The sequence below is a fragment of the Anarrhichthys ocellatus genome, unplaced genomic scaffold (assembly GCF_004355925.1).
Source record: "Anarrhichthys ocellatus isolate YVR2014 unplaced genomic scaffold, GSC_Weel_1.0 scaffold83, whole genome shotgun sequence".
NCBI classification, from domain to species: Eukaryota; Metazoa; Chordata; class Actinopteri; order Perciformes; family Anarhichadidae; genus Anarrhichthys; species Anarrhichthys ocellatus.
In genome coordinates this window covers 670,255-686,289 of record NW_022280113.1, presented here as the reverse complement: position 1 = coordinate 686,289, position 16,035 = coordinate 670,255, and the positions used below count along the sequence as shown (strand labels likewise).

At 43.2% G+C, this 16,035-nt stretch overlaps 1 protein-coding gene across 3 annotated transcripts in view; it reads left to right on the top strand.

Annotated features, from left to right (window-relative positions):
- Nucleotides 1-3,245: 3,245 nt before the first annotated feature.
- LOC116398410 (alpha-1,6-mannosylglycoprotein 6-beta-N-acetylglucosaminyltransferase B-like) overlaps nucleotides 3,246-16,035 on the top strand; it is a 61,992-nt gene continuing 49,202 nt past the window's right edge. For 2 of the 3 annotated variants that reach the window (XM_031874668.1, XM_031874667.1), the window contains exons 1-4: nucleotides 3,246-4,434; nucleotides 7,358-7,434; nucleotides 7,817-7,996; nucleotides 10,840-11,004. In XM_031874668.1, coding sequence (XP_031730528.1) covers nucleotides 4,383-4,434; nucleotides 7,358-7,434; nucleotides 7,817-7,996; nucleotides 10,840-11,004 — 474 coding nt within the window. In that variant the 5' untranslated portion in view covers nucleotides 3,246-4,382. The remainder of the gene's footprint in view (nucleotides 4,435-7,357; nucleotides 7,435-7,816; nucleotides 7,997-10,839; nucleotides 11,005-16,035) is intronic. The other variant, XM_031874669.1, reaches the window with a different exon arrangement.

The following is a 16,035-nucleotide window of genomic DNA, read 5'->3' as shown; positions in this document are numbered from 1 at the left end:
TAAAGTGTGATTTTGGCCGGTGGCGAGACGGGCAAAAGGGAGGAGAGAGCTTTATAAAAATATATCCCAAATCCAGGCCAGTCAGGCACGCATTCACAGAAAGATACACACACACACACAGACTGGGCGGGAGTCTCATCTCTGTTTGAGCTTCATTGGTCGTGACACACTCCCGTGTAGCGGCGAATGGGACTTGATGTCTGAGGCCCCAGCCTGTGATTCGCCCACGGGGCAGCCACTCGTTAGAGCAGAAAATGGAGAGAGGGAGGGGAACCTGAAAAAAAATGAGAGAGAGAGGGGGGGGGGGGGGGGGGAAGGAAGGGAGAGGATGCAGAGTTGTTTCACTCCATCTTGCTGTGCAGCGGATGAGAGGGGAGATTGGTAAGTCTCCCCTGAGGCGCTCACTCTCTGAAGATCACTGCCCTGGCTTGGCTTTACCTATTTCTCCTCCTTAAGCACCCATCCAAGCTCCGTCTGCAGCAACCTTTATTCTTTTCCACAGCACTCAAGTCACTGTCATACTGCACTTTTGCTGGAAGTAGGCAGCAAAGCAAAGGGGACACTTAAAGTGTAACTTCACCCCTCAGACTGAGTCCACCTGCTGCATCGTTTTTGAAGAAAAAAAAAAAAAAAAGAAAAGCTGGGAAAATGCTTCCCCGGGAGGGAGATCGAGGGCCAGCTACGGGGACGGACCGTTGCGGTATCTCGCTGGTCGTACTAATTCAGCCAGAATTCTAAATTCTAAATAATGCCGTCGTACGTCTCCCATCTTATGAAATCACAGATTTGGGTTGTGAGCGTCTGTGTGCATTCATGCATGTGTGTTGACCTTTGTGAGCGTGTGGAAAGTAAGCGTCGGAGTGTGATGCTTTAACACCACGCCACGGGCTGGAGTAAGTCAGGACGGTGGCAAAAAAAACGCACAGACCGACATGCCGACGCCTTGTCACATGCATCTCTTTGCCCTAGACAGCTTTGGCTGATGGGATGCTGTCAGAACTGTCCTCTTTCCCTTAAGAGGATGAGCTCATTAGATTGAGAGGGGGGGAGGGAGAAAGAAGGAGAGCACAAGAACACATTTTTTTGTATCCTTAGAAATTCTCCCTGTAGTTATCATTGATTTTCTCTTACCGCCTCCCTCTCATCTTCCTCCCTTCAGAGCGTTCTACTTCTGCCCGGCATCTGTCAGTGGATTTCCTCTCTCTGCTCCCCCCCTGTACTTTCCTCTCGTTTTGTCGTCTCTTTGCTCTTCCTCATTTCTGTTTTGTTCCCCTCATTTGTAAAAGAGCCAACTGTCTACAGTCATCAGACGGGAGGAGGCTTCATTGCAAGTAGCACGCAACTGTGGGCCATCAAATATGTATATCCTTGTATTCTTTGATCATAATCATCGTTTAATGGTTCAGTCAAGCTGTTTTGTTGGCTTCCACGCGAAGGCGCAGAGGATCTCTTTATTTTATTATTTCTGCTTTCTTATAACCGGTACTCTTGCTCTGTTAGCTGTGGAGGGTTGATCTCCTCTTTATTTTTCAGCCTGCTTTTTAATTTTTTTTCCCCAGTTTTCCTCAACTCTCACGTGTCTCTTGTCTGTCTCTTGTCCTCGTCCCCTTTGGATCTCATTGAGCAGTCCTCTCTGTTCCTTCTCAGCCTTTCATACATCTCTCTGCCCTTCGCCTCTCCCTCTATGACTTCTCGCTGTGTTCATCTCCGGGGATGAGTTCACATTGTAGCAGACGTTGGAGGTGAGATTAGAAGGTCACGTCTCACAGAGGCCAAACTGCAAAGTCACAGTGAAACACCCCCCCTCACCCCACACACACACCCAAAGAGAGCTGTACAGTAACAGGGGTTACTCCGCTGACCGAGCAAAGGCTTTTTATCCTTTAGGCAAAATACATTGCAACTTTTAGGTACCACAGTAGCGGTAATTCTCTACAGCTGGGAACGTCTGTGAAATGCTCCATGTAATAAGGATTTTAATATCATTTTATAGCCTAATATAATGCTGGCTCTCATTATAAGACAATATAAGGTAATAACTTTCACTAACGCGTATGCTGTATTTGCTTCCCTCCCACGCAATGGGGGGAGTGAAATTATAATTAGTTCTGTCAGATGCTTTTATTGAGATAACTCTGTTTCAGGGTGCTTTCACGCTGAGCGTGTTTGGAGAGGTTTAATCACGCCGTGGAGAAAAAAAAGAAACACAGGATAAAAACATGCAGTACATAAAAACATCATATACATAGAAAGTACAAACTGAAAGTTGAAGTTAATAAGTTAAATTATGAATAAAGATAGGAAATACTGATTACCGTTTGTACTGGGAATTTAGATCCCGAATGGATGGCATCCATCGGCCTGGGGTTGGAAATGTTTTTTTGATTTTTTTTTTAATGCCTTTGTGCGCAGGACAGCCTAGGCCAGAGGCGTTATGTTTGTCAGGTTGTCCGTCCATCCGTTATTCTCGTGAATGTTCTATCTCAGTAAACGCCTGTTGGTTATTTTTTTTTAATTTGGGACAAACGTCCATTTGCACTCATTGGGAATTTAATGGTCAGAGGTCACTGTGACCTCACAAAACATGTTTTTTGTGTTGTTTTTTGTGTTGTTTTTTGTGTTGTTTTGGAGACAGCCGTTGCCCCCAAAATATACATGCACTAGAGCAGGGGTGTCAAACTCATCTTCACTCTGGGCCACATCAGCATCACGGTCGCCCACAAAGGGCCGGTTGTAAATGTAAGACTGTGTAAATGTAACTACTCCTAACATATTGGTAAATAACTGTCTCTGCATTTGATTATTGTTTATTCAAGTGTTAAAATATTGTACATGCAGTTATATAAATGTAAATATATATTTCAGCACATTTCTGTTATTGTAACTTAAATCCTTTTAATTTAGGGTTAAGAAACCCACATTACTCTATCAAAGATCAAACTATTAAAGAAAATATCAAAGACAAGTTAATACAATAACTTTGTTCAATGCTTAAAATCATTTCAAGGGTGCGTTTGCACAATCCCACGTGAAGTGTGTGTCTGTTGTAAAGCCACATTTAAAGTAGTCTTCAATATAATCACAATACATTTCCATGTCAAGTGTAGAGTAACCAGCCAAAGAGCTGCTTCTGTGACTGTATCTCATAATTTTGACTTTCTATCTCATAACTTCGACTTTCTATCTCATAATTTTGACTATGGGAATATTTTTATTATCAAGTCTAACTTTAAATTATTATAAAAAAATTGTATTTCTTTTTTTTCTTTTTTTTTTTAATCTGACGGATTCGCGGGGCACATAAAATGACATGGCGGGCCAGATCCGGCCTGCGGGCCATATGTTTGACACCCCTGCACTAGAGAATAATGACTTCTTTGTTGAAGTAAACATATTAAACTGAATGCGAACACACTCAACGATTCTTCCAAGTGATACTTACAAACCTGTTAATGAAGCGTGCGACTGCCTGTGACTTTGATGGCTGCCTCCTTTTTTTGTTTACACTTTGTAAAGCAGCAAACATACTTTCCTCGCATTATTTCCTCGGCCCTTTTTTTTTTGTTCATTTTTCATGCAGTTGCTGTTGGCATTTAGAAAACTTAAGCCTCACTCTCTCACACACACACACACACACACACACACACGATCAATAATTCTGATCATCATCACTGATGATTTGTTATTATGCTGTGTTTCATCTTCTGATTTTAATGAGGGTTAATACCATCCTCTGATGAGATGAAACAGGAAAGCATACTCAGACACACACACACGCACACAGTCACAATCCACACTGAAATCAAGTCATTTGAATGGACGTAATGGGCACAGCCGTATGGACATGTGTGGATGTGCAGCCTTGGCTTCATGTGATGTGCAATCATGCAGTCAGATGCTTCGAAAATATGCAGAACTACAATGAGCGCGCACACACGGACACAAACAACCAACACACACACACAGACACATTTCCCACCCATCGTATTATGTGAACGGGAAGTCTCTCGCCCTGCAGAGGAAGTGGTATTAACAGCGCAGGTCTTTTTCTATTTCACGCTCCAACCAAGTGTCTAACAATTTGCATCTCCCACTAACACTTCTACATCTGTCGGGATGTAAAAAGGGAAGGGAGGGGAAGGGAGAGAAAAAAAAGAAGGGACAACAATGAGACGCAACTAAAAGGTGGGAGTAACTGACGAGTTCGACTTTTTAGCAAAATTGAGTTTCCATTATGTGACAACAATGCGAGTTCCCCTCTCATTTCTGCACGCCTTTGTCCCCGCTTCACTCTGCGGTTGTGTGTTGTTGTGTGTGTGCGCAGGTTTCAACCAGCCGGCCTGGTGGAGAGGATCCAAGCTATCGCTCAGAATGTCTCCAACATGGCTACCAGGGTGGAGCAGATACTGCAAAACAGCATGTTGCAAGGAAGAGGTACGGTACCAATCATCATCATCATCATCGGTGCGAAATGCCTTTACCGCCTCACTTTACTTTACATTATGTATACTTAAGACATGATTTAGGAAGCATAACGTTTGAAAAAAGAAGCGAGTGTCATGACTGCGTGACTCTAAGACTGTGTAATACATACATAGAGCATCTAATCTGACAGACTCTGGGGGGTTTTAGAGACCACACCGTGCTATAGATCAGCACTAAACACACTAAAAGCAACACGCAATAAAAAATGACAAAGTCCGCACATGGCAGACACCCAATATTAGTGACAGCAACAGTATGGTATTAGCAATAGTTCACAATACTACACAGCACGTACACACATCTGGAATAAGAAAGTAATATTAGCAATGGCCCCAAAACAGCGAAGAATGAAACACAATACCAACTACTACTTGAAAGTGAGGTACATCTAGGACAATGCAGTGCATTGTGTACTCTAAACTTAAGAACATCCCCGCAAAGGACAAAGTTACATGAAGTGTTATTCTTCAGCAATGTTGTAACTTGAAGCGCAGCTGGACTCATGCTTGTGTTGGAGCTAAACTTCAAATTTTACTCATTTAGCTGCTGGCTTTTTAGCTAGCTGGCTTGCTAATTCCACCATGCGTTCATGCTACAGTTACAGAACATAAAAAGCTGTTCATGAACTGCTGGGCTTTGTCTATGTTACTTTAGCCACACTTGACTGAATCCATAAACAACACTGGTAAATAGAGCGCTGAGGGATGACTTTTGTAGGCCAACCCTTGAAGTTAGCATCGCACTCGTTCCCTAAAAATAAAAGCCAATGGGATATTCCCATAAGATCCGTGGCGAACACAAGTTTATGATGCTTACACGTTTTGTTCAGTAAGATAATCTTCACAAATGAACACCACTTTTAGGATTTTCGAAGCGTGATTGAAATCAGCAGAAGTAAAAAGCTTTAACATAAACAAACTACATCACGGTCGCATGAGCGCCAGTATACAAAACGAAGCTGTAAAGGCCTGCGAGTCAGCGTGATGACGTTTTGTCGTCTCGTTTTATAAGACACGTATTATTATTTCAGACATCTAACAGAATAAAAAGGTAATCAACCAATCGATCAAACATCAACCCAAAAACATTCTGAAAACATTGAGGTCTAAGAGTTGCACCTTTTTGTAGCATTTATTTTCTAGCTTAACATAAGTCAAAACCAGGAAAGCTTATTGTTAGATAGCAGATTGATTTCATTTTTTATGAAAGTAAGACGGATAAATGTGAGTAGTCATCTTGGCAGCACTGTTCTGTTTTACATGTGGAACATCTCTGTATATCTCATCATTGCTTTATTGCTTCCATCCAACCCACGTTGGGTTCTCTTGTCTTGCTCTTGCACATTTTTTAATCAAAACCTAAGTTTTGCACACAGAAAAAATACAGCCCACATTATGATCATTCTTTCCAACTTATTCTCCTCCCTCACTTTTTCTCTTGAGGGTAATTGCCCAACTCTTTACATGAGAATAAATGAGCGTTACATCTCCTTTTGTTTTCACCCCACTGCATCTGCAGGGACGACGGCACACGGGAAAATGAAAACACTGCTGCTTTCTCTAATCACAGATGAATTGAAACACTGCCGGCAGACTTTATTATCATACGGCTCAGTGGCGGTTTATTTATCTCGTGGTCAGGCATGTGCAAGAGGGAGCGACAGGAGAGAGAGAGAGTGAGAGAGAGAGAGAGAAAGAGGACGCGATTAGAATATCCTTCCCCTCAAGCACCGACTAGGCTTTTATATTCTGTCTTGCAGGGACAGCAGTCAAGTTTTGATCTAGTTAGTTGACCACGTTTCCAATTGTTCCTACCGTGGTTGCTATTGTAATCATATTGGAAAGCGGTGTGTGTCTCGGTGTGTGAGTGTTTGCAGTCGATTGGAGAGAAGCCCCGGGAAAGACTTATGTGGAGAAATGTCTCTCTTTCATTAGGCAAATGGAAACGAACGGAACCTAAGAGAGAAGGCAAATGTGTTGGCCCAGAGAGAGAGGAAAAAAAAGGGGTGGGGGATTGCAAGACAGAAAAACAATGAGAAATTGAACCTGGATTTGTTTTCTTTTTGGACGACATCATTCCTATATCTGTCACTCTCTTCCCTTCTTTTCCTCACATCGGCAGCAGAGGAGCAGTTAACTAAGTCAGTGGAGCAATTAATGCAGTGAGTGTAGCCTAAGTGAGCAGACGGATTTGTGAGCGTAACCCTAGGATGGTTGGCAGCAGCGGGGAGACGGGGCATGTATGAGTGTGTGTCAGGCCCGGCGAATAGTGTGCACTGCAGTAGAGTAGATACGAATGCGATGTTGCGAAAGAGGAAACTGCGGGGATTTATGGGCACCGACGGCGCATATGGCATACGCTCGAAGCGATGATGTTAACGATGATGGAGGAAGCGAGGATTGCCATAAAAACGTTCACAGGCGAGTGCAACAAAGCCGTTAATGTACACTGTAACCTGGCGGTTCTGAGGGGTTGAGCCTGCGGGTCAGACGAGTTCATGTCTCCAGTCACTTTTTGAAAATGATTTTAATAAAAAAGTAAAACGTGCATTTTTTTTTTAAAGAGGCTTTGACGTGCACCATATGCTGATAAACGAGCTGATGGATGATCGTACACTGGCTGCATGCTTACTGTTGGAATAGTTATTTCATATTAAATTAATATTAAAAGCCGACTGACTTAAGAGAGCTAAGCCTAGACTAATTGTGATTGTGGGTGAAGTAAAATATCTCACTCACAGGAGTCATATATGGATTTTTCATTTAGCTTGATATTTAAAAAATGGGAGTGGATCCCGGTTCGTTAAGTCTACAAAAACGTATGTGCATGTTTTATTACCAATGTTTGAATTTCACTCACTGTGTCTTTTCAGCAGTGAGAGATGGGACGTCAAGCCAGTGTGAAGTACCACGAGACCTCCGCTTTCCTGAGTGCCCAGGGAAAGTAGATGTGAGTGTTCATAGGTTATTTTCAGTCGTGGTGGTACAGCAAGTGCTATTAACAAGGATGTGACAACCAAAATAAAGTTTTAAGATATTATAAAACACATGCTAGACCTTTTGTACCTCTGAGTTGCTACTTCAAAATAACTTTGGTGGGAGGTGTTACATGGCGTGATGAGGAAATACACATTAGAGACAAACCGTGCAAAGTTTAGGGTAATTAAAGCAAAAATAGCTGTAAATTTATGTAGCTTTTTTTTTTCTGCTGAGTTTTACGTTTTCCTTGCAGCCCAGTAGCAAATCCTCCGTGCACATCCCTGGGGATTTGTAACCACTGTTAAAGAAAATAGTTTATAATCCCTTTATATGATTTTGTTGGTACCGTCCAGTGGATGCGTGCACGTTGGACATCGGACCCCTGCTACGCCTTCTACGGCGTGGACGGTTCAGACTGCTCCTTCCTCGTCTACCTGAGCGAGGTGGAGTGGTTCTGCCCCCCGCTGGCCTGGAGGAACCACAGCAGCCTCCCCACCCAGTATGTACTGCAGCCAAAGGCCCCCAAGAGACAGGTGAGAGGAACAAATCTGTCGGACAGACATACAGGTATATTGAGGAACGCACATGCACAGTTAGAGCTGGGTCTGTATGGGTTGTATCGAAGAACACTTGTGGTGTTGACTGTTAGCAAAACCATACAAATTGTAATTTTTTGTCTAGATCTAGGCACGAAAAAGGATCAAATGCAATCGTACTTGGTACAGGATTATTTTGGACCGATACCCAACCCTATGCACAGTGGATGAAGGCTACTGGTTGACAGTGAAGATGTACAGTAAATACACGAGTGATTTTGTTTGGCTCACCACCTCAACGTAGCAACTAACAATACCGCTTACATGCACTACAAAAGTAGCAGCTAGCAACTACTTACATAGGCCACATAAACACAGCTTGACTCCATAAACAACGCCTATTACAGTAATGTTATGACCACAAGTTAATCATTTAAACCGACTCAGCGGTAGTATATTTCAGGGGAAATAGTACAGACTGCATTTAAATATAATGTTGGATCTGTTGCCAAGACAGCGGAGGACCTGCTGCTCTGTTAGCAGGATATTGGTCTCTCCATTTGTGGCTATTACTTTCACGGACACCTCACCTTTCACCTCCGTTTGCTGAAAAATGCCATATAAAATATACTAACTATAGCTCAGACTTTCCAAGCGTGCTCAGTTCAAATCTTTAGTCCTGTAAAGTCGAGGGAGTAGAGAACAGAGTGAGGAAAAGAAAAGACTTTGACAAAGCGATGTTGTTTTTATTTAGCTGCTGAAATTGACAAATACTGTCTTGTGTCCAATGTTTTGTTGTAATTATTTACTGTTTTTACCAAATGACAAATACCATAACAAAATATTTTTTTCGCACTCTATTATTAGTCCCAAATTGTTGCCTTCTTTTTTTATTTCCAGCTTTCGGGAGTCTGTGATAACAAGAAAGAGAAAATTATAAATGAAGAGAGTGATGAATGGGTGTCATTAAGTTGTCAGTCACATGTCCACAGTACCATTCAAAAGAGGGAGAATAGGAGTGCTAACAGTCCTTCTGTTCAAAAGACCCTCATTACTACATAAAAGTTAACCTTAATCTGACCCTCTTCACTCTCTGCTAATTAAAACCGGCCTGATCCTCCTCATTGTTTTCCTCCACCCTCTATTTTCCTCAACATTGACTTTGAAAATTGTGGAATAATACTTGAATTAAAGTATGCATGATACGGACTGTTTTTTTAGTCGATACCGATAACTGAAAAGAGATAAGATAACAGGAAATTTCACATTCATGTATTTTAGAGAGAAGTTGATAACCTGTGTATGTAGCTACTCCTGAGGGTGAGAAAGGCGGTTTTTCAGGAGGTATTGCAAAATGTCACTGTAAATGAAGACTGATATCTCCATCTTACCCTGTGACCCAAATTACTGGACTGCGGATTACAGTCTTCCTGTATCTCGCACACAAACAAGGCTGAGCCAAGGTTGTTCTCAGAGGAGAACAGCATTGAGTGTTCAGAGCATTAGTTAGAAAATGCATGCTGTTGTAACTTTTCTTTGACAGGGGGAACTAAAGCCAGCCTCTGAATACTGTAGTAAAACAAATGGCTAAGTGAACACGGTTCTCTGAGGACTCTGTCATACTTCTGTAAAATATTAACATTGACAGGGAAAATACTGCATCGTGTTGCAAAAGGGTTTGTTCTTTAAAAAAAACACTTTCGGTAAGTGTTTCCCTGCATTTGCAGAGAATACAGAATTACCAACACACAAGTGGAACGTTTACATGCACAGGTTACATCCACTGGTGTTGAATCAGAAAATGACTCTTTTTTCACATCTTTTATTTTATTTTATTGCTGTGCAGTGTGTTTTAAAGCTAGGGTGGATAACATATTCTGGAAACATTTTTGTTATATTTTTTGACATTTTTTTTACATCCTGACAGCAATCAATAATTCTCTGACAAAAAAAAAAGGAAGAAAAAGAAAATCCGGTATCCCCGGCTGTCACAGGACTGTGATTAGCCTGTTGGGACAAATTACATGATTGTACGCACTCTTTGTGTATCTCCGGAGTCTTCTACAGTCTGCTAGCTAATGAACCAACAATAGCCATGTTGGTTGTTTACGAACATTATGATATTGTGAAGGTAGTGGCTTTGGAGGGAGGCATGAAGGGAGGGGCTGCCGACTTGGTGACTTTCGCGCTACATTTAGCAACTTTTGGAGCTAATTCTGCTGCTACTTTCATTGGAAAAGAGCTGGCATCACTGGGGTGTTTTTAATCCAACTTACTCTTGCTGGTTTTCTCTAATGTTACCTACCCAAGCTAGTCAATAGAAGATAAAAGTCAAACTCTACAGCCATGCTAACGGCTAAAGAAAACCAACGGAATTCTGTACCGAGGTGAAACATCAGATAATCCCCAAAGTTCAAAAAAGCCAATGGATGTCTACACCGAATCACATGGTAAACCCATCCAGCAGTTATCGAGACATTTCACTCTGAACCAAGAATGTCCAGCTGTTGATGGCGGTGGGGAAAAAGTCAGGGGGTCATGAAAATCAGTGGGATTTATCCACTGGGAACCACAGATATCTGCAGCCAAATTTCATTGGAATCCATCCTGTAGCTGTTGACATATTTCAGTCTAGAGACCAAAGTGGTGGACCCACTGACACTGCCATACCTAGAGTTAGGCCACTAGCGTAGCTAAAAGCCTGAGATTAACAGCCATAGTGCTGCTGCAAAAGTTTCAATCCACTGTGGTATACTCTTTCTGCCTGATTACTACTTTCTCACGCTTTCTCTTCACTTCTTTCCATCCCTCCTTTCACTTTCAATCCATTACCTTCCCAGGCTGCCTTCCGCACTGACCTCTCTGTGCTGCTGGACCAGGTCGGGGCAGGGAAGGAGTCCCTCAGCTTCATGAAGCGCCGAATCCGCCGCCTCGCACAGCAGTGGGCGACAGCCGCCAACTGCCTGGATGCCACGCTGGAGGAAAGATGGAGGGACCAGAAGAAGGTGAGAAAGAAAAAGGGCGATTGATGACAGAGTAAGTGTTTATTCTTTCAGATGTGATCACAAACTTTAATAACTTGTTTTTGTTGTTGTTGTCATGCAGTGACAAGTGCAGCTGAGAAAGACTTTGCGATAAGAAAGAGATCGAGAGCTTGAAGGGTTTGACACCAATGCACAAAAGTGATAGTCTAGTTCAAAAAAGCTACAGCAACAAAAGCACAGTAGAGTACGTAGCAGTACAAGACTCAAAGGGATCTACAACTGTCTAACAGTTAAACGGAGGATTCAAGGTTAGCATTTGAATTCAAAGATCCAAGGTATGGCAAGCACGGTTTTCCACTCAAGTAGATGGGAATAAAAAGCCTTTCTCAGATGCATCTTGAGGGTTCTCACTTCGAATGGTGGTAGGAGTAAAATAATAGAGGAGGTAATGATAGGTTGTCATCCATTACTGTAGTCTTTATGTAACCGTTCAAAGATAGTTCTCAAAGCTGCATACTTTCAAATATGAATGTATCGCGTTATCATAGTGTTAGATTGTTGAACCTCATTTTGGTTGTCACCGAAACTTTGCAGCATGGACTTCTTCCTGCTGGTAGCCACGCGTGCCAGAGGCTTAGTGTGGGAGATGCCGGAATAGATGAGAGAGAGGGTTTAAAAGGTGAGAAATGATGATTACGAACTATTTGGGATTATGATGAAATGGCGAGCGTGCGCCAGAGCCGGAGTGAGAAGAAAAAGATTTTTAAAAAAGGATGGACAAGAGGTGGATAAATGGTAGTGGGGAAGGTATTATGGATTAGGAAATGATTGATGGAGGTGGATGGGGGGTCACGAGGTGTGTAAGGAATAAAAGACTTGAAGGCCGAGGTGCCTGTGGATGCTGGGTTTTTCATTAAAAATGTGGTTAAAGATATAAAAACAAGGGTGAAGTTTAAAGGCTTCTGTAAATGTCAACGAAAGCAATATGGAATAAAAAACTTTGGAAGTCTTAAAAAAACATATTTTTCGCATGTAATCTTTCACTACACGAGCCTAATACTTACCCATTACATTTCTCACCCCGCTCCGAGTATAGGCTCATAATCTCTTCGTTAAGAAAACAATGACGAATGAATGAGTTCATCTAAAGGGGCAGATTGAGCAACACATCCTGCTCCTTTGCCCCCACCTTTGTCTAAAATAAGCTAACAAGGGTGGAAATAGTCCCCTGTCTCCGAGATTGATGTGTCCCTTTCTTGCAGTGCACTGAGGGGTTTTGTTATCCTCTACAGTCTATGTAGCTTTACAATGTGCCGTGGCTATCTAAACAGGAGATGTCCTGGTATTTGTAAGAGTTAGCCTTCCATGTCAAAAGCTGTTTATCACAATAATTAGAAATGGGAGGAAAAATGTGTGAGTCAGACTATGTGTGAATGTGTGCGTGTGTGCGCACGACTGATAATTGGATATCATTGTACGAAAAGCCGAAGGCAGAATCTCACACACTTTATTTGAGAATTAAATCTCAGTCTGTACCAGTAAAATGTACCCTTTCTCAACTGTTTCCCTCCTCACAATTTGGGAAGATTTATGTTCACTTTGACTTTGAAAAAAAAAAAAAAACCTTCACTTTTAAAATTGAGAAGGAGAACACTGTTTGATTTTAATTAACTCTGACCTCGGTAAAAACATTGTCTGATGGGAATTGACTGCGGCCCTGCACTCGCCTAACCTTTGTCTTTGACAGAATCCCTCGCTTCCAGTGGCAACTTTAGCATTCTGCTTGAGTGTGCAGTCTTTACAATTCCAACGGGGTTTCTGTTGGTTCAGTTCTGTTTCCTTGTTTGGCTTTCTCTTTGATTGTGAGCGGAGTGGATGTTTACTCAGAAAAAGAATAAATTAGCAGAGCGGCGAGGCAAGCGTGCAGGGAGAAAAGGATCGAGAGGGAGAGAAAAAAGCAGCATCATTCTTTTGAACTCTCAGTGGCAGACGCAAGGACGGGAGACGGGGAGCTGTGTGTGTGTGTGTGTGTGTGTGTGTGTGTGTGTGTGTGTGTGTGTGTGTGTGTGTGTGTGTGTGTGTGTGTGTGTGTGTGTGTGTGTGTGTGTGTGTGTGCACGAGAGTGACCGTGAAAACTTTGAGAAATGTAATTCTGAAGTCAAGTCGTACAGTCAAATATATTTGAGAGGTAGACGTTTGAGAGATTTGATATGCAGGCTGCCGCATTGAATGAAGCAGAAGCCTGCCTTAAATATTCTAGCAAATCTCTTATTTTGTGATTAATCTGCCTATTTCCTCTGTGATCGTGGAGCTCAGAGAGAATATAATCAACCTTTTCGCTGCACTTCACTTTCAAAGCATGGTACGTTTGAGCCGTTATCAAACTCAATCAAAAGCCCGGGTCAACCCATTCAGCCATTGATGGAATAATTTGTGTCGAGCAAATTGCAGCTCTCCTTTTTTTTTTTTCTAGACATCATAGCGGACATATTCAGCTCAGCCACGGCACGACGGAGAGGCTTTTAAGAGACTCAAGGACGCTGACCTTATCCTGTTGCAGCACCGTCACTGCCTGTCTGGAGCCGGTTAAAGTGTCTCAGAAAGCGACTCCGTGTGCATCTGCGGCTACGTCGTGAGCGCGCACATTTAGTGTGTTTGTCAGCATTTGCCAAACTGTTCATTTCCCCCTCTCCCCGTGTCTGCCCTCTTGAGAGTTGATCGACCTCTGACTAATGAAGTGCAGACAGAGTAAGCGACTGATGGTAAAGTAAAAGTAGAGGAGGAAAGACGTGAGGAGAGATAAAGAGGGGAAAGCAAGTCTGTAGAGTGTTAAAAAACGGAGGATGACGGAGAAGGTGAAATTAAGGATAGGGTAGCGATGGTTGGCAGCGCCAGCTTGCGTTGCCACCCGCGGCCTTCTATCGGACAGCTGCGACCTTCATAGGGGCCACAGTGCACGAGTGAACCGGGTCTCACACACACACACACACACACAGACACTCTAACACACATGCATTCATGCAGTGTCTTGCGCTAACAGATGCTGAGACGAGCATTAGCATTCCTCTGTCGTTAGCCAGTTAGTGATGAGTGGGGAAGAGCAAGTGGGACCACATACTTGAGAGCCACTTCTACTCTCCTGCCTTTAATATCTGGCGCGCCAAGGACTTTCCAAGGATTTTACAGATTGCATGAAACGTTCCTAACATCAGCACATGAAAGACAATGCATTTCCTTTTCCACAGCTTATCTCATTCGTTATAAAATCAAACAAACGCATTCAGAACAGGGACGGTGTTGTGAAAAGACCTTGATTTGTGGCTTAAAAGTGTTGCGACAGGGGTGGTGCGTGAATACGCAAAGCAGCAGACGGGACGTCGTAAAGGTGCACGAGCATGAGCAGAGTGTTGTTATGGTACCTCTCCGCCCGTCTCAGCGGGTTCGGCAGGCCTTTGTGCTCGATCCCCACGGGACGGTAACGGAGAGGTAGAGAGTATAGCTTCAGATCCGTTTGAGAATCCCACGAGCACATGGCGGAGGAACGAGCCTCCACGGCGATCACACACACACACACACACACACACAGAGTTCACTGATGTATGTCAGTGTGAAACAAATGCAGGCAAACAAACAAACAAACTTAATTCAACACCCATCGGCGCACACACACTCAGACACGCACCATCTGGGAGCGCCATAACGCTGCATAAAGAGCTCCACTCTCTCGTGTGAGATCAGATTCCTGAGGGAGGCAGCTGGCAGGGATACAGGAGTTTATGGGGAAGTGCAGCTTTAGCTTCAGTTGACGACCTCCCATTGCGCGGCTCCTCCTCCTCCCACCCGTTCATCTTCATTCTCAAGCGAGCGTGTGAGCGAATATGCCGTGTCGCTGGCGATCTGCGTGATGAAACACACAGTGCGAACCCACCCGCACTGGTTTCCCTCTCCTCTCCGTTCTAGCTCTTGATTCCTACTCTGTGATGTAAAGGTTACTTCTCCAGTGCTGCTCTGATGTGTGCCATTGAGCTCCACTCTAATCCGGTTCCCATACAGGGGAATTAACATTTGCAAATGGAGATAAATACTGCCTATTACACAGAGAGTGAAATCCCCCCTCAGCAGTCTAGATCCCAGGTGCAAGTTGCCAGGTTTTGTTAAGCACCCTTACCTCTCTCCCCATTAACTTTCCATTTGTGTGTGGATGCCAAATTTCTAGAATCCAATCCACAGCTCTGCTGCCACGGTGTGATATTTCTCATATTTATTTAGCAGTGCTTCTTGTGCTGCTGCCAGTATGTGAAACTTGCCTCCCTCTGTCTCCATCTTCGTGCGGCTGCCAGTGTTTGCGCGACACGCTCTCACCAGCACCGCCGCCGCCGACCTGCCACCAAGCCAAGAGAGCGCGCAGTATACTGGCGCTCTTGCCATCTGCCACCCAAACTGTAATTAAATTTCACTTATCTTTTCTTTTCTTTTTTTATGAAGCAGAAGTTAATAGAGCAGGCTTATTAAATCAGGGGATTTTTCACGCCAGCTGGAGTCTCACTGGAGCTCGACTCTGCCGAGTACACACCATTGTCCACACATTTTGTACATGTTAACATTAGTGGGATGACTTGAGCAGTTGAACTGGATGTCTACAGCTATATTACAAAAGAACCTTCCATCACTCTATATGTTTATATCTATATTAAAGGAGTAAATATAAAATATCCAGGGTTTTTTTTTTTCTCTCTTTCTGTTATTCAGACATAATCTTCGCCAGGATCATAGAATGTGTGCTGTGTAGGTGCGGTGCTTACGTTTGTTTGTTGTGTGCTCGTACGGTAACTTTCAAACATTAGTGCATCGTGGCTCATGTGGCTTTATGGAGACAGGAAGAGAGTATTAGAAGAGCGCACTGCGGCACGCTTCTGAAAAGCTCTTGGAGGCTTTTAATCATTACCTCTACAGTTCAAAGCTGCGAGGGTACAAACACAGAACCCACATGCACTTAGATACAAGCAGAGAGAGAGAGAGAGAGAGAGAGAGAGAGAGAGAGAGAGAGAGAGA